We start from the raw sequence: 18,979 nt of genomic DNA, 5'->3' as shown, positions 1-18,979 counted from the left end.
CCTTAGAAATCTCAGTCATGTGGATAGAAACAAAACAAACACTGGATTAAATAATATTAAGGTTTTTCTAGAGGAGGACGAGCACTGAATTGTGCCCAATGTATGGTTGGTGTTTGGGTGGGATTAGTCCTCCTTGTTCCTGAGGAATCTTCTGTATGACTGGAGAATCAGTCACTAAACTCAACAAGAAATAGAAAATGCGATCCTTATAGGAGGGACATCAGAACTGAAGAATTACCTTGTGCTTCTGTAGCAAGCTTTGAGCCACATCCAATGACTTGCCTCGGTTTGTGGAGTGAGCAACTGACATTCGCTCATTAATCCACTTCATTTCCATGTCATGGTAGTGGTAGAATTCATACAATTCCACTCTTGCCTCCAGCAGCTGGCCTCTCTCAGCAAGAGGTTCTTGGAGAGAGTCAAACCTGCAAACCAGACATTAAAACAGTGCTGTTCACACTTCACGAAATCATGGCAACCTCTCAATAACCAAACATTCTTATCAGATTAGTCCATACAATCAGATTTATAGAGCACCACAAAAAGCTAATAATTCTGCTGGCAATAATTCTTCTCCTCTACAATATCTATAGTTCTGATAAATTATTGACTCTAAACTTGTGCACCTAACTGATTTCTACACCCACTTCAGTGAAACCTATTAGAAGAACCACTGTAAAATATTATATTGGGAATCTCATTAAGTATACAGGTAAGCAGTCACCTCTCCTATCTTTTCCCTTTTTCTTTTAAGAATAGGTGCGTGTGTGTGCATGATTTGCTCCATTTGTATCCTGGCCTTTCTCCTAGAAGTTCAGGGCAACATTTTACCATTATAAAAACCCTGTCAGTTAGGTTAGGCTGAAAGATAATAACTTCCCCATTGCTTCACAGCACAGTGGGGCTTGAATATAGGGGCACATCTACATGAAAGGTTTGCCCCAGGGTGGCTTCGCAGTAGCAGCACATCGTCTACATGACACAGCCGCCATTGCAAAGCCATCCGGGAGCTCCCACCCTTTTAATTTTTTTATTATCTTTATCTCCACAGCTGCGCAGATATAGATAATAAAAAGAAAAAGAAATGGGGGGGAGAAACGGGCAGCCAGAGGGAGGAGAGGAGAGGTGGTTCACCCTGAGTCCCTGCCCCCTCTCCTCGCGTCCTCCCTCTGGCTGCCCGTTCCTCTCCCCACATTTATTTTTATTATCTGTATCCGCACAGCTGCGGATTTGTTTGTTTTTACTATTAAACACTGGGAAAGTTCGCACTTGTGTTCCTTCCCGTGCAGATGCCAAAGTGCCGCTGTAAAGTCAGGGGCTAGGTTTTCCCGACATCCAAGCTAGCATTGTCATCACTGAACCATACCAGCTCTCCCTGTGTTCCCTGGCTAATATTTTTTATTTCACTTCTAAAGTAGCCTCCAAAGTTCTGTTCCCTAGAGCAAAAGCTGCTCACCTTTCCAAATACTTTTGTGTCTCATCCAAAATCCTCTCACTGTCAAAATGATTGGTAGCCATTTTCTTAGCATGGGCCACAATGGAGCTCATTTTCTCAGCCAATGCCTGCATCTCATTTTCCTGCTGTCTGTGTTCCTTGAGCAAATTGCGACTGGAGCGCAAGTCATGACCCATCTCTGCATCTCGAAGAATCTTCTCTATCTTCTCTATCTTTTCTTCAGCATCCTAAAGAGGAAATGAGAGAAAATATGGATTATTCTCCTTCTTCTGTCTTTCCTCTGGCATAAAGTACTGGTGGAATGGTGTAGCCAATTAGCAAGCTCTATCCTTAGCATCTACTTCCTGGTGCAGCGTATTTTAGTTTCTCTCTGCCATAATCATTCCTTCCATCAGACACCAATTAGATTTGGATTTTATTTAGAAATCATATTTGCTTTTCTACACCACTTTTCTACACTAAAGTAGCTCACAAAAAACAGCATTTGAAAAAACAGACAATTTGTTACAAAACATAGCAATACGAAGTTCAATACATGTAAAAGGGATTCAATATTACCATGAAACAAACACTAAGCAATAACAAAATTAACTGGAAAAATAAATAAAGTTAAATTTACATGCCTAGTGCAGGTTTCACTGCATTCCAAGGGGTCACAACAGCCTGGCTATATGTAGTTCAGGGAGGTGGAGAGTTCTGAATCACCATCATTCAGGCAGTTGATATTTTAGCATGGCTGGCTAGTGACTGCTGGAAGTCGTAGGACTTTTTTCTGTCTAAAGGTACATGGGATTGCCCCTTAAATAGCTAAACAGCATCACCTCTCTTTTGTACTGGTAACAATCGTAACACCAGAATCATAGAATCATAGAATAGCAGAGTTGGAAGGGGCCTACAAGGCCATCGAGTCCAACCCCTTGCTCAATGCAGGAGTACCAACTTCCAGATGCCTGACTGATGGTGATGCAGTTCACAGAGCAGAGTCACATCTCCAAGACTAGTCTTCTAACTTTCACTTTGATATTAGTATTTGTAGTGACTAATACTAATATTAGTATTTTATTTATTTATTTATTGCATTTATATACCACCCCATAGCCGAAGCTCTCTGGGCGGTTTACAAAAGTTAAAAACAGTAAACATTAAAACAAATATACAAAGTTTAAAAACATAAAAACACAGTATCCTTATAAAAACAGCTATTCTGGGGTCCTTTAAAAACAAACAAAATCAGCATATGTTGTTAAATGCTGTTAAATGCCTGGGAGAAGAGAAAGGTCTTAACCTGGCGCTGAAAAGATAACAATTTTGGCACCAGGCGAGCCTCGTCGGGGAGATCATTCCATAATGTGGGGGTCACCACTGAAAAGGCCCTGTCCCTTTTGTGGTTATAGCTCAACATGCACATTTTTTAAAATAATAATTTTAGTATCCTTCCCACCAGCACTCTGAATGCTCTCTTTCTGCTGTCTTTTCATTTGCTTGATTAGCTTATTTGTCAAGTGCTGTTACTTTTATTAACTCGGCTCAGGGCACTGCTAGCCTTCTCAGTGGAAACGTATCCGTCCCTCACCTCGAGAAGTTCCATAAGTTGTTCTTGCTGCCCAGCCTGCCTCAGTTTGTCTCCTCGCTCTATCATCTTGCCATAGAGCTTCTCCCATTTCTTCTTCAGCTCCGACATTTTGTCCTGAATGGAATCTGCGGCATAGTGGTTATCCTGAATGAGCTGATTTCCAGCCTGGACATACACAGTGGATCAAAAATAGGCCCCTTTAGTTTAATTATTTCTACTTACCCCATGTTTATTTCAAAGTAATTGTGTACGGCACAAACCATTATCCTTAAAGCCATAAAGCAACGATCACTGAACAAACTAGTGATGCTGTAACAACAGCACTGGGAGATCTAATCTCAGTTGGCAGCAGTTCAAGCTGACCTCAAGGGCAAAGTACTATTTTATTATTTTGCTATAGAGAAATCCTGCATCCCATCAGAGTCTCTGCAAGGGTTGACAAAAGGCAGATCTGGCTCTACTGGTAGAACTTTGGGTGATTTGCAGTAGATCGGCCAAGATTTCCAACTCCCAACTGTTTAACAATAGCAACAACAAAATGACTCCCTCTCATCCTAAATACTACTGAAATGAGGAACGCTTCTGGTAACGAGGACTGGATTTTTTGTTTGGAAGGGCTATGAACTCTCTACAGTTCTTCTACTCAAAACAAATTGATGGACTCTGAATTCTTAGAATTAAAAAGACTAGTGACATGTTCATGTTGAATTCATGTGTTTTGCACTATCTCTGGATGGTAGATCTCAGGGTTCTAGTAAAAAGCAAAGTAGATCCTGCGGTCTTGAAGTTTGCCCACCCCTGTTTTAAAGGATACACATGCTCACACACTTAAACATATCTAACAGCAAAGCTACTCAGTTTTGGATTGTGTGTATGATGAGGAGTTGCATGTACACATATACGCTCCCCTAGATCATTCCACCTAATAAATAGCTGTATCATTTATCCTTAAATTCCCCAGTATTTTGTGTTTTTTTATCACTACATGCAGGATCCTTAGTCGTATTACATGATATTATTTGGGCTCCAGTCTTTAATTACTAGAAGCCTAACAACATAAGAACAGAAAAACATAAGAAGATCCATACTGGATGAGAACAAGGGTCCATCTAGCCCAGCATTCTATTCACACGGTGGCCAACCAGCTGTCAACGGGAAACCCACAAGCAGGACATGAATACAACAGCACCCTCCTAGTATAAGGCTTCTGCAGAAATTGACCATGCATCCTCAGTTTTAACATTAGAAACTTGCTTTAAAAAATTAAATCCAAGACATTCAGCAACCCATAATTCTATATCCATATGCATATGGACATTAGCCTGCTCATATATTGTTAGTATCTGGCAAATTGCATGGGACCATTGCAATTAATTTTGAAATTCTCTAATCAAGATAGAAATGGTTGAAATAGTAATGTGTTTACTATTTTGCCAGTTGTCACTATGCCTCTGTGAGACCGGCCTTACCACCATCAGCTCCAGAAAATGCTTCTTATTGGCCATCATTTCTTGTTCTGCAGCTTCATGCCTTTTCAGCTTCCGAAGGATATTTGTTGGGTCACGGTAGGACTCATCTGATGCTATCTTGTACTTCTCCTCCATCCACATCAAAAGCTCGGCAGTGTCATGACTGAACTCCTACAATTGCATAGATTTAAATTCTTAAATGGATACCAATTCAAATACTCATTTTAGGTGAACCCTTCAAGAAGGCCTTTTTTGTTCAGAAAGTTTGGATGCATGGGCATAAAACACAAGCTTGGGCCAATCCTGCAAGAACTTGGACTGATGATCTACAGCACATCTTATAACTTATATATTAACGTTTCCAGTGATCATCACCATTATTTATTTAATGCCAGACTACTAGTACAGAAAAGAGAAGTGCTACACCTCCTGTCCAGAAAGCTGAAGGATGATATACTTCACTCAAACAGTTCAGGGCTTTAAAGTCCAATACCAGCACTTTAAATTGGGTCCAGAAACACACTGGTCACCAGTGCAACTGATGCAATATAGGTGTCCCGTGATGTGACCGCCAAGCACCTACCAGCATACACAGTGGCCATATTTTGTACCAAGTTGGGAATGTTTAACTGGACAATTAACAACCCAGCGTGATAAACCCAACTACAGATGAACTGTGGTACACCCTCTAACCTGTAACAGAAGAGAATCTAGTAGTCTCCGTTTCCTCTGCTCATTGCTGTATGTTAGCAATTTCCACCTCTCTCGTAAGGCAGCCATTTTCTCCTCAATTCTGTTAAAGAAATAACAGAACCTTCAGTTTCTGCAAAAAGCATTATGGGAGCATGATGGGGAGGGGCTCTCATCCAAACCGTTTTAGCATGGCTTCAAGCAACGTGCATGGAATTAGGATAGCTGCGACCTTGCTCATTGCTTCCTGCTGAACCAGCAGAGGATACACCAGTAGGTTCAAAGATATCTAAGCCAGCCAGTTCCCAGGGATTGGGCTCACTGAGCCACCTGTCAGGGTTGCTTTAAACTGGATTCCTGCTTTGAGTAGGGAGTTGGATTCAATGCCGTAAATGGTTGTTTTCAACTTTATCATTCAGTGAGTTGAGGCTAGCTGAGTATCTGGCTCAGATTAATTCTCAGGGAGAGGGCCTTTTCAGTGGTGGCCCCCCAATTATGGAATGATCTCCCCACTGAGGCTCGCCTGGCGCCAATTGTTATCTTTTCGGCGCCAGGTCAAGACTTTTCTCTTCTCCCAGGCATTTAACATCATTTAACAACGCTAAGTTTGTTTGTTTTTTAACGGATCCCAGAACTGTTGTTTTTAAATGGATACTGTTGTTTTTATACTGTTTATGTTTTTGATGGTTTTAAATTTTGTATACTTTTTAATGTCCACTGTTTTTAACTTTTGTAAACCGCCCAGAGAGCTTTGGCTATGGGGCGGTATATAAATGTAATAAATAAATAAATAAATAAATAAGTAAATTTACTCAACCATTCAACACAAAAGGCAACATTTATTTCCTATCTAAAGGAAGCAGGTATTATGCTACATAAATTGCTTTTACAAACTGGCCATCATACTGGAAATCCAGCTTCATGCCTGTTATCAACACTGAAGGTCGTTGTTTCTAACTTAACAAATTACTTTCCTGCAGATATCATCCCTCATACAGGACTCTGAATTATATAATGGATGTGGCTTTATTTCCACGTCGGGGAGAGGGTAGGCTACATACAATACACAGTGAACAGATGAAATCATCAGATGAGGCACTCCTGGTGGTTCCGCATGGACTCTGCAGTCCATCTGAAGGCCACTTGGAGTACAACCTTCAGTGTACTGGCTTCCTCTTTGTGGAAGTCCCCAAGTCTTAAAGTCAGGCAGGTACTGGCACTGTTTTGCTTTAAGCACCAGCATTGTTTTGTTTTGGGTGCCTGCTCAAGAAAACATTAATCCAACATTAATCTTGATGTGGATTCAGGGACCTGAGGCAGGCTGAAAATAAGCAGCTTGCTTATGTCATTTGATGATTTAATTCAGACAGCATGTCAAATCACAGTTTGTATTAACTATAGTTTGTAACTCATTATGGTTTAAGCCCATGATGGGTTCTAACCATAATTTAGAACCAATTGTGGTACAACAACAACAACAATAAATGTATTTCTTACCCGCCTTTCCATTTTGATCGAGGCGGGGAACAACAGTAAGTATAAAGTACATAAAATACTGATTAAAAACATAGTATACATTGTTAAAACATCCTAAAAAACATCCTAAAAGCATCCTAAAATTCCATATGTGGTGCACGTACTGCATTGCAAAACCACTTTGAAAACTTAAGGGGGATGCTGCCAGTCATCTGGATTGCTATAGGCTGTTAGTGTTTTCTCTTTCAAGATGAAAAAATACCCAAACACATACATGTCAGAAGCAAAGTGGCCCCTTCCTATCAACTGTTCTCCATGCTCATTAGCTGCATTTGCCCGGTGTTTCAGCACCAGAAGCACTCGTTCAAAATCCTCATGCCGCTTCAGGAGACTCCGAACAGAATCCACGTGGTCCTAAAGGGGTGGAAAGCAAGAATGATGACATCCCATGTCATGACACCAAGGCATTATCTCTACAGCGATTTAGAAGGGCAGAAAGGCTGAAGAGGGCTTCTGATCCACCCCCGCCAACAGCCCAGCAAGGCATTTGATTCTCAGATACCCCCAAGATCTGTACGATTGTTCGGGCAGCAATCCCATAGGACTGCACTCTCAAATTGAAAACATACCCCAAGATTATCAGTCCGGAGAAAGGCCTCGTGACTGGAAAGGGCAGCATAGATACTATCAACTTCTCTGTTGAATTTCTGCAGTTCAACGTTCTCTTGGAGTTTCTTTCGTCGCTTTGCCCACAACTCATCCAGCTCATTCCTTTCCTGAGCAAGCTTGTGCACAGACTCACAGACATCCAAAGCTCTGATGTTGGATGGACCATCCATGATCTTTTGACCGAGCTCCTGCAACTGCTTAAACCTGCCATTAAAAGTAGGCAGGTATTATCTTCACAAGGGAATAACAGCACACCTCCATCAAGGGAAGGTATATTTGCTTAGGAACAAAATACAATGAGCAATGGTATTGAATTGCAGGCCTGTCACTCTCTCAGTTCTTCATTTTCTTTTCTTTTTTTGAAATTTGCACAAATGCAAAATTAAAAAGTAATTTCAGTTATACCAAGGCTTGTTTAAACATGAAAAAAATGAAGTGCTTTCTAATAAAATGCCATGTTTATAAAAGCTGTGGAATTTGAATTTGATAAAATAACTGTACCGACAATGTAAGCAGAATATTTAATTAGTTAGGATATTCAGTGCTGGTTTGTGGACGAGTTGGACTTCAGTTAGGTAGGGAAGTCCAGAAATGTCATTTCATTAAACCCACAAGCCATTTAATAAGAACATTGTAATTTATTGTCTTGTGCTGTTCTCTCAGTACCTGAACAGTATTGTGTGCAGATCTAATGGTAAGGAACACCATTGGAGAGTTTTGATGACAACCATGATCCAAGGTGTTCCCCTTTGCCATACTTCTTTTTTTAAAGAAACAAACCCTCTCCTGCCCCCCACCCCCTAAAAAACAATGCACTTTTAGAAAATCCAGAACTAGACATGGCTATTCTGATTAGTGATGCATCTTCTTCTTACAAGGACAATTTACCTGTGGTTCTGGCTGTGTATCTCCTTCAGCAGGTCCTGGTGTCCTTTTAGCAGCTGCTCTGCAGAGATCACATCTACACCCAACTCCTCACTGGTCAGTTTCTCCTTCATCCCATCTGCCCACAAAAAGAGTCGACGGCTGTCTTGGAGAAAGGCCTGCTGGTCCTGTGCTACTTGCAAAGCCTTCTCCTTCTCATTTGCCCTTGCCTTTAGTGTTGACAGCAGCTCTTCCATGTCTTCTACTTGTTCCTTTATGGCCCTGCTCTCTGCAGGATTGGTATCCTTGATCCTGCATAATGAAGCCAAGACACATGCTGGAATTGGGGTTAGGAGTGGGCCCAGTTCATTATAACCTGAATTGAATTCCATCAGGATTCATCAAGGAGGGTCAGGTTAGGATACTTAGTTGGATAGGTACTGCAATTCCTTGTAGCGATATCCTTAATGGAAAGCTCATGATTGGGAGTTTGAGGGATGCATTTGTTCAGTCTAAGGACATTCCCACAAGGAATTCCATTTGGAACTTAGTGAGACAAGAATTGGTCTAGTGTAGCAATTAAGAGCTTGCAATTTAGGCCACGAGGTCATCTCATCTCGGCTATGAGCAATCTCCATCTCCCTGCCTATGGGAATAGTAATGCTAATCTACCATAAAAGATTGCTGTAAAGATTATTGAGGTCATTTATCTAGGGAAGTGTTCTATTCTATAGGCCCATGGGAGTGGTGCTGCGGTTAATTTGTTGGATTAGAGTGACATCAGTTCAAATTCTGGTCAACCATGAAGGATGACTTTGGAATACTCATATAAACACAGGTAGGCTAAATGTCAGACTATGGCTGGGTTCAGATAATGAGGGGAGAAAAGAAGTTGTGGTGGCTTCTTTTTCTCACTCCGTGCATGGCACTCGCATGCCTGCAATTTTCCTAATTACCCTCACTGTTGCTATGTTGTCTAGGGATGTCAGAGAAATGTGTCGGGCGGGGCAGGGGGAGTTCGACAAGCTCTAAGGAGCTTGACCCCCATGGACTCACAAGCTGGCCTGACTCATACAATAGTAGAGTTGGAAGGGGCCTATAAGGCCATTGAGTCCAACTCCCTGCTTAATGCAGGAATCCACCTTAAAGCATACTTGACAGATAGCTTTTCAGCTGCCTCTTAAATGCCTCTAGTGTGGGAGAGACCACAACCTCCCTAAGTAATTGGTTCCATTGTCATAATGCTCTAACAGTCAGGAAGTTTTTCCAGATGTTCAACTGGAATCTGGCTGCCTGTAACTTGAGCCCATTATTCCACATCCTGCACTCTGGGACTTCATCCCATCTGTATCAGGTTGGGACAGTTTGTGGATTTTCAGGTCCTTCCCATCTCCATTTAGACAAATTGTGGCCACACTTTGAGTCTCCAATGTGGCACCTGTTGGCTTCATGGTGCATCTATGGAAATTGCAGGTGTAATTTGCACACATTTTGAGTATAATATGTTTAATTTGCACATGTTATGGCCACAATTTGCATAAATGCCTCTGGATACCAATTTAGGGACCCAATGTGCGATTTTAGAGGCAGAGGGAAAACACAATACAGTTCCCAGATTTTTTTTTGTGTGTGGGGGGGAAGCCCACAGCTCGGCTCGTAATTGCAAACTGAGCCAAGGGCTATGGGGAAATCTGGCGGGTCCAAAAAGGGCCTGATTTCCCCACAATGGCCATCCCTAGTGTTTTCTGAACATGGCAGGGGTGGCTTCCGAACCACCCTGCAACTCATCTCCTGTTGTAGGGCTATGGGGTAGTTTGGAAGCCACCCCTGTTGTGCACCTTGCTGGGTTTGGGTGACGTGGCAACCCGTACCACAGTGACAATAAATATGGAAGTGATATGCATGTGAGCAGTATGTATGGGACAGAGAAACGAAACCATGGTGGCTTCTTTTCCTCTGCTGATCATCCAAACCCTCTGTATTTGTCCATCTACCCCAATGCATAGTTAAACTATTGAATTTGCTGCCACAAATTAGAGATCCGATTGGTTCTGACTGAAACCCACAGCGGATTCACCACCCCACTGACATCGGAGCCTCCAGCTTCCACTGACCCCTACTAATTCAATACGGCAGAAGACATTTTTGAAAGCCAACATTATGGCCAATGACACCCATCCTTGTTGCTATCTTGTCTAGAGCAATGTGTGTGTCAGTTCAAGTAGCCACCACATCTCACCCCAGTCCTTACTTGACACCCCAAGCCAAACCCCCAGGGCAGACTATAATGCAGTTAAGGGGGAGTTCCTTACGATTTGGCCACACTCTTCAGGTATTCAATTTTTCTCTCCAGCACTAAGACCTCTCTCTCAAAGGTGGTGAGTTTGCGCCCTTCGGCCTCCAGAATGGCAGGCTTGTTCCCACGTCCTAAATCCTCAAGATGGATCATCTTGTCTTGGAGCAACCCTTGAGTGTTCTGGCAGTCCTGAAGGAATGTCTTCACGTCGGCCACACCAATCAGCTCTGAGCCCTTCTGTTCTTTTAATGCTTCAAGGCGCTCCCACCTAAGGGCACAAAAGTAAAACAAAGTGCAGCGCCGCTGGCTATAGTGATGAGGGACGTGAAGTCTGCACATGATCAGAGATACTTTAACCTGAAGTTAAACTGCAGGAAGTCTCAATGAAAAGATGGTATTCTTAGTAAGAATAAGATCGTGATGATTTGTGCCCTGATCTTTCCTGTGTAGGCAATTATGGATCTCAATGTGTAAAGTGCACATTGTGTTCAGTACAAGAATACAAATTGGGCCACCACTGTCTTGTCTTATGGAAACACCACTCCTGCAATTTTAATGAAAACAGATTCCAGGATTTCATCCTGATGATTCTTGGCTGAAACAAAGACCCTAAGGCCACAATCCTATTCAAGTTTAGACAGAAAAAAAGTCCTATAACTTACAGCATTCACCAGCCAGCCATGCTGGCTGGGAAATGCTGGGAGTTGTAGGAATTTTTTCTGTCTAAACTTGAATAGGATTGGGCCTTAACTATACTATATTATATTATACTAGTGAATGGACCCAGCTTTGCATGGGTTGGAATTGCTTTTAGGTTGATACAGAGAAACCTTCATGCAAACTTACACAGCAGTCAGAGTTGGATACATTGTGCCCATCCTGCTGACACAGCTAGGCACGGCCCTTGCCATGGTCCACCCGTATAGCTCCCTGAGGGACAAGTCTGTCCCCTCCATCGCCCTCAGATGGAGCACAGGGGAAGAGACAGACCTATAACTAATCTTCCCTGGCTTCAAACTGTGCAAGTTGTTTTTTTCATACTCTAATATGGTTTTTTGATCATCTTGATTTGAAAAATAAAATGTCTAAAAACATGGAAAACATGAATATTGTATGGTTAAAAACTGCTCACTGCAGTGCTGAATCATAGTGGTATTGAAGCAGTATAGCTTTAATTTTTTTTTGATTTGCTGCCTTTTTGGTTCAAGATGGTGGTTGAAATGTTCACTTGCCAAAAATCAACCCAGATAGAGGTAGAACAAATCCTAAAAATATCATTACGATTGGAGGTACGGTTTTGAAGTCCACCAATGACATACAAACAAGCACTTTCTTTTATTTATATAGAGAAGAGATTATATTATATTAATTATTCTCTTTAGAGGGTTTTTTTTATCTACTGAGTAAAACATTTTTGTAATATATGATGGCTCCCTATGTAGAAAGCAGCCCAAAGAAAGCCTAAGGGACCTCCAGAATATAGAGAGGAGTCGTCTAACTCTTCCTCTCCCTACCCTGATCGGAGAAAAATTAACATCATGTTCTCACTTCACATTTTGTATTTGGGTACATTTACTTGACTAAAAAGCATGCACACCTCCATCTCATAAAGGCTAAATTAGATTTCCCGCCAGATGTGTTGAACATCAGATTGGGGAAAGTTAGACTAATTACATGTCAAATTAAGTGTATGTATCCCTTATAAATACTTGGAATCGGGAGTTTTATTTCAACCCTGCATCCATTTTTTTGGTTTTTTAAAAAGGCATGCATCACGTTCTACATGTTCAGCCTTCAGACTTGATGAGAGGAGTGTGCATTTTATGCTTGGATATCCGTAGCAGAACATACATCTATAGTGAGAATAATCCTTTAGATGTCACTGAGCCAGCTCTATATGCTGCATGGATCACATTTTACCTCATGCTTATCTCTTTTTTATAAGTTTGGATCGCATTCTCTTTTCCAGGGCTGCTCTTTGAAAGCATATCTGCTAAGCAATTTATGTCATCCAGTTGGCTCTTCCCAGCAGCCAATTCAATTAGGAAACTCTGTGGGGGGAAAGGACGTATGAAAGGAAAATTAAAAAAATAAAGGCACTCCTCCAAACTTTACCATAACTATAATGATTATTCATCACCCATCTTATACAAGAGCGTTCTTTTTATTGTAACTAAAGTAGAATTCTTTCATATGAAGTTTGCTTTTTCTTCTATTTCTTTATTTGGCTCTCTGAGGCTGCACAATTTACTGAACAAAAAGAAGATCTGGTAACATCTTTTACACTGAAAGTTTATAGATCAACAATTACACATTGTTCTTTCAGGGAGATTCCAGAGTGCAATTACCAAATTAGAACTTATGAAGATGTCTAGTTCTTTCCTTTTAGGCTTGAATGGAGATAATGGCTTCCTGTCATATTACACATTTTAATTAACTTAGTAAGGCTAGGATGATTGCGTTATCATCAGTTGCTGCTGTTGTGTCTACTTATCTTAAGCTTTACCCAGAATTGTCTCAGATGGTCCCTTTTGTATGTCACTGCTATTTGACCCCAGTTTACTTGCCCCACCCCCATACTCATGTATGAGCATGTGTATCCTAGTCACAGCCACACATTCACATACATACTTACACCCACACAGCCACACACTTAAACTGAACAAGGGAGTCTGAAAGGATGTTTCCTTTGTAAATCCACCCTGTGACACGCTGTTTCATGCTAATAAGAAATTTCAGAGTGATACATCTATTGACTGCCTAGGGCTATTCTCTGACCATTGTACATCTGACCAAGCTGTGAACTGTAGTAGTTTGAAAATGAGGTGATTCAAGAGCTCATTTTGTCAGGGATTGTTTATTTTATTTTAACTCATTTGATCACCTGATTCACCCAGTGATGCTATTTAGGGAGGATTTAGGAGGGGTCATAATCCCCCCCACTTGGAGTTTCAGCCCACATGTAATAATTTTTGAAACACACCTATATATATTGTAGCTTACTGATTCTACATACTGGGTGACTATTGTTATCAATATGTAGTTCTATGTAGGTTTGCATGCCAAAAGGTACACATCCCTTTCTTCAAAAACAAAGGCAATTGTTACCTCTGTTCATTAATATAGTTATGAGCTATTACAATAAATAAATAAAAATCCAATAATTTTATTTATTGCAATTCAGCCTTATCTATCAAAGAGTGGGCCTTTTTTTTTTTTTTTTGCGGAGAATCTTGTATCCCTTGTATCTCTTTGCCCCACTTTTATTGAAATTAAAATGGTTCCTCTGAATTCAACTAAGGCAAGTGTAAACAAATCAGAGACTGAGGTAAATTATGGCTCTGAGTAAGAAATGTGGCACCTGGTATTTCTGCTGCATAGTCTCCACATTATCTGCTTTTGGCTGAATAGTCTGGAAAATTTTCTCTTTGTCATCTATCCAGGACTGAAATTCTTCACAGGAACTGTAGAATTTGTAGAGTCGGATCCTTTCTTCTAACTCTTTTTTTCTGTGCTATGTGGAGGAATTAAACATAGTTTGAATAAGCACAAAGCTCTGAAGGCAAAGGAAGTACATTAACTGGTAAAAATGTTGAAATATATTGAACAAATCAAACAAAAGCGACATCGGATATTTTTTTTAAAAAAAGGAAATCTAGAAGGACATTATAATAAACATTTTGCTTAGTAACGAATTCTAAACTGAGACATCCCTCGACTGACAAGACCTACCCCTCCCCTAGAAAATTGGCCATCGGTTTTATGTGCATTAACCCTATTGAACAGCTTCTAATACTACCAGTCCAAAGGCATTGTGCAACTATTCCAACTTTCCCATCATTTTTGTGGTAAGAAAGAAGATGGAAGGAGCAGCGGGAAAGCATTGGAGGGTTACAAATGGAAGACAATGATGTCTGGAACCTGCCATAAAGTTCTATAAATCAAGCAGGGTTATTGCACAAGAAAGTCTCATCTGAAAACACTTAACGCCTGAAAGATGGCACTGATATAGCTTTCACAGATTTCAGATTAATTTCTTCACTCAGGAGAAATATGAAAAGAGCTTCAGATTATAATCAGATTATAATGAGTCCAATTTACTCAAGGATCTGTCTTCACACACTGTAATCTTTAAAATCAACCAAGAGTGCTCTGTTAATAATACCACTGATTGATCATATTTGGATAGCTGAGGTATCTAGAGAGCCATTCTTGATAGTTGCTCTAGAGTAGACCACCCTTCCCCAACCAGAGATGTTTGGCTTTTCCATTTGAGTGAGCTTTTTTGTGGCTGCAGTAAACTAGCAGGGATGGCATTTTTCATATTTGTCATGCTTCTCCCATATATGCTCTTAAAGTAGATTATTCACCATGAACTTTTGCAATATGAAAACTAGTCTTCAGCAATATGCCTCATTCTTGGTATCTTCTTTGCAGAGTAAGCTCTAAAAACTACATTACGCTTTCATATTTGGAGCCAGGCTACCAAAATCCGAAGGTTGCAATGTGGTTCTATAAAACTATTACTGTTTATCTTCAGAAAGAGGGGGAAATCTGGGGAATTACGACAAAAACATGATACCTCAGCCATGTTCAGCAGCTTATCATACGATAAGGCAATGTTATTCTGGGTTTTCCAGACGTTTTCTGTAATGAAGTGAGGATCAGAGTCAAACGGACTAGTAAATGTCATTTGAGTAGAGCTCCATGACCTAGAATGGCTTGCTGGTGTTCTGGTTACTCTCTGGTTTATGCTGTTCTGTATCTCTGCATTTGCTGCTGGCGCTGATACCATCTGCCAAGAGAAAACCACAAAACTGAGTTCTATGTTGTTGAGATTTGCATTGCTCACAAGCTCAAAGTATACTTTGGCTACAATTCTATACCCACTTACCTGGAGGTAAGCCCCATAGAACTTAAAAGGGCTTGCTTATGAGTGGACATGTATGGGACTCTTACAGCTTTATTTCAATACTATGGGTGCTTCCAGGAAGAGAATGACCTTTGGGAAAAATATTACCAGGAATCACAGGAAGTGAAGGTAAAGACGACATAATTGTTTGATTCAAACATGGCTATATGTGGACTGAAGAACCAAATCATCCATTGGTCCAGCTTTGTTTGGGTGACTCAGCAGGCATATTTGGGTCAGAACGCAACATAACATAAAACAAAAATGAAGTAAAGGATAGGCACTACGTACCACCAATGCAGCCTTCTGTGTCACAGAATGAGCCTGCTCTTCCAAGTGGCTTATTTCTGAAGAATAAGCAGCAAGCTCTTTCTCCAAACGGAAGTGGCGATGCAACAGAGCTTCCGCACTGGATTCATCCTTCCCATAATCCTTGCTGGCTAGGAGGGTTTGCTGCTCCTGCAGCCAGGAGTCCACCTCATCAATATCAGCAAAGTACTGACAGGGAAAACAAGATAATTGTGTTGTTATCCTATCTGCCTGTGATGTACCGACAACATTCCATTCAGGAGCAAACCAATCCAAAGAAAAACAACAATTTCCTCAGAAACAAAGAAATGAGAGGCTGGTCCTACTTCAGCATTGCTGTTACTGTTGGTGATTCTCTTAACGAATCTGACGGACAGGTTACAATCCTAATATATTCTTACTTGGACTTGTTGTGTCTTGATTGGACAGAGCTGCTGACCAGTTTACCTGTTTGATGAGAGCAGCTGCCTCCAGACGGGTTTTCCAACTGGCCACCTCATCTTGGAGTTGTTGCCACAATTGCTGGATACTCTCCATCTTCTTCTGGATATCCTTCTGGTTTGAAGGGTTTTTCTGACTTAACTCCCGGCTCTTCGAGATGATCTTAGAACAAACCAGTCGGTGGGAGTCACACTCAGCTTGCAGAGCCTGCCAGGCAGAAGTCAGTCAATTATTACTGGAAACCTTCATAAAGCCAAGTCCAGCAATGCTGTTGGGAATTTGATTTCCCTCTCTTTCACCTGCCCTAATATTTCATTAGTGATAATTATGAGGACATCTTTCACCATGCCATTAGCAAACATCATGTGGTCTTCTCTAAAAGCTCTACAAGCGATCACAAATTTATATATCACCAACCTTGTGGCTTTGGAGTGAGGCTTCAATGCGATTGAGATCACGCCCTAAGGTTTCTGTCTTCACCAGTTTCCATTTGTCAGACAGCCAGAGCTCCTCCTCTTTGCATTCGTGGAAAAACTCAAAAAGCTTCAAAGCACCTTCCAGCTGATATTGCCTAATATCAATGAACCAATTGAGCATTTTGTAATGTTTATAACTATTGTCTATTCCACATTTTTCTAGTAGTTCTAATCAGGATCTGGATTACTCCCAAGCCAGATTTTACTCAGGACTCAAGCTCACTGTGTAAGCTAGACCTGCTTAAGCAGCCAAGGAAGAATCTGGTAGGCCTCATTCTAAATATTTGCTTATACTAAAGTCATTTTGATTAAAAACAAACAAACATACTTTGCTTTGAACACTTCTCTGCATTTTCCTTGGTATCTGAAGACCCTTGCACATTTCATTTCATTTATTGCTAGAATCTCAGCAAAATAAATAAATTAAAAAGATAAATAAAAATATTAAAAGTGTTTCAATTCCACAAGGGCCTCTACTTCTCTTGCTCGGCTTCGTCCATTCTCTTCTGCTGCCCCTTACGCCTGGAACGCTCTTCCAGAACATTTGAGAACTACAAGTTCAACCGCAGCTTTTAAAGCTCAACTAAAAACTTTTCTTTTTCCTAAAGCTTTTAAAACTTGATGTTGTGCAGACTTCTACTGTTACTTTCTACTGTTAGTTTTACCCTACCCTGTGCCTGCTTACCCTACCCTGTACCTGTTTGCATTCTCTTCCCCTCCTTATTGTTTTACTATGATTTTATTAGATTGTAAGCCTATGCGGCAGGGTCTTGCTATTTACTGCTTTACTCTGTACAGCACCATGTACACTGATGGTGCTATATAAATTAATAATAATAATAATAATAATAATAATAATAATAATACATTCAAACAAAGTTCTTTTCTAGTTTTTCTCTGGTAAATTTTGTCCATGGGAGGAAGAGGGTGAATAAATTATTTTAACTTTTGGACTTGAAGACCAAGCCTAATGAAAGCCTTAGTCTCTACAGATTGCTTTTATTCTTATTCTATAGCATCAGACTTGAGCTTGCAATACATACAGTGGTGGCCAAAATTGTGGATGGTTTTTTGAAATTTTCATGTTTTGCAAATTTGCAGGCTTATAGAAAATGTTCTGTTTCACGAAATTCAAATGTTATATACCAATTGAAAGACCTGATTCACATAATACAACAATCCTGCTTCTTTTCCTGGGTGTCCAATCAACTCTTTTCTTTGGTGCCAGTGCTCTCTTTATGATGTACGTATGTACACTTTTAATTTGAGAAATACTTCAAATATTCAGACAATCTCCAATTGCGCTTCAGTTACAGAACAAACAGCAAAATTGACTTTCCCCAACTTGAAACATGATGTATCACAGCTACTGCCATGTGATTGGTCCCCAGAACAAGGACTGTGATTGGCCAGTAGGGTTTGCAATTACAATCCGCTTCTTCACTCAATCACACCTGTGTTTGTTTTTAGATTAAAGTAAGCATAACTTTTTTTGTACTTCAGATGTTTGCTTTCTGTTTTTTGTATTGAATTCAGCATTAAATTCGCTTTCAATTGATATATTTGAATTTAGTGAAACAGAACATTTTCTATAAGCATGCAATGTTGCAAAACATGAAAATTTCAAAGCGTCCACAATTTTGGCCACCACTGTATCAACATCGTTCTAAGGGCACTAGCATTTCTCTTGCTCTTTGGCCCACTCAAAAAACTCATGAGGCTCAGGAATATCACCCTCAACACATATGCAGTCATATCTAGAACCTACATCCGTCCATGCAACAAATGTGTAAATACATATTTTCAAAATGACATTAGGTGAATTCGCAGTATCAAAGTCATTTGTTGCATTATCAGTGTATGGAGAATTGAATTGTAATCAAGAGATAAAAGAATTGATAACAAATTTGTTAACAGCTGCAAGATTAATGATATCCAGGAACTGGAAGGTTCAAGGGGATTATCATATAGAAGATTGGTACAAAGAAATATGGGATGTTGCTATTGACAATAAATTAACATGTAACATGAGAGTCAGAAGAGGAATGATAAAAACGAATGATTTTGAAGTAATATGGAAACAGTTTTTGGACTTTGTATTATTAAAGGGCAGAGGCGAAACACCTCCAGAGGAATTAATGAGATTTTGGAAATTAAAATAAGATCCCTGGGTTGAGGGAGCATGTTAATGTTAATGAATGATTAGATTAAACAGAATTAAGTTAAAAATATATGTTTATTAATTTGTTTAGTATGTATTATTATGTATTATGGGGTATTTTATATTGTATTGTTTGGAAGTTTGGTTAATAAATTTTTTAAAAAACGAAAACAACAACAACACAAAG

The 18,979-nt window shown here is 40.2% G+C and overlaps 1 protein-coding gene across 1 annotated transcript in view; it reads right to left on the bottom strand.

Moving 5' to 3' along the window:
- Nucleotides 1-18,979, bottom strand: part of SPTBN5 (spectrin beta, non-erythrocytic 5) — a 113,121-nt gene that overhangs the window by 76,760 nt on the left and 17,382 nt on the right. The window contains exons 9-23 of the mRNA XM_063118453.1: nucleotides 16,573-16,726; nucleotides 16,162-16,362; nucleotides 15,697-15,903; nucleotides 15,076-15,288; nucleotides 13,855-14,007; nucleotides 12,414-12,544; nucleotides 10,510-10,761; nucleotides 8,222-8,509; nucleotides 7,294-7,537; nucleotides 6,939-7,078; nucleotides 5,192-5,291; nucleotides 4,499-4,669; nucleotides 3,030-3,194; nucleotides 1,457-1,683; nucleotides 239-425 (exon numbers count right to left, since the gene is read on the bottom strand). Of these exons, the coding sequence (XP_062974523.1) occupies nucleotides 239-425; nucleotides 1,457-1,683; nucleotides 3,030-3,194; nucleotides 4,499-4,669; nucleotides 5,192-5,291; nucleotides 6,939-7,078; nucleotides 7,294-7,537; nucleotides 8,222-8,509; nucleotides 10,510-10,761; nucleotides 12,414-12,544; nucleotides 13,855-14,007; nucleotides 15,076-15,288; nucleotides 15,697-15,903; nucleotides 16,162-16,362; nucleotides 16,573-16,726 (2,833 nt within the window). The remainder of the gene's footprint in view (nucleotides 1-238; nucleotides 426-1,456; nucleotides 1,684-3,029; nucleotides 3,195-4,498; nucleotides 4,670-5,191; nucleotides 5,292-6,938; nucleotides 7,079-7,293; nucleotides 7,538-8,221; nucleotides 8,510-10,509; nucleotides 10,762-12,413; nucleotides 12,545-13,854; nucleotides 14,008-15,075; nucleotides 15,289-15,696; nucleotides 15,904-16,161; nucleotides 16,363-16,572; nucleotides 16,727-18,979) is intronic.

The sequence above is a fragment of the Elgaria multicarinata genome, chromosome 2 (assembly GCF_023053635.1).
Source record: "Elgaria multicarinata webbii isolate HBS135686 ecotype San Diego chromosome 2, rElgMul1.1.pri, whole genome shotgun sequence".
NCBI lineage: Eukaryota > Metazoa > Chordata > Lepidosauria > Squamata > Anguidae > Elgaria > Elgaria multicarinata.
Note: the sequence above shows the minus strand (reverse complement) of the source record. Positions and strands in the feature narration are given on the sequence as shown.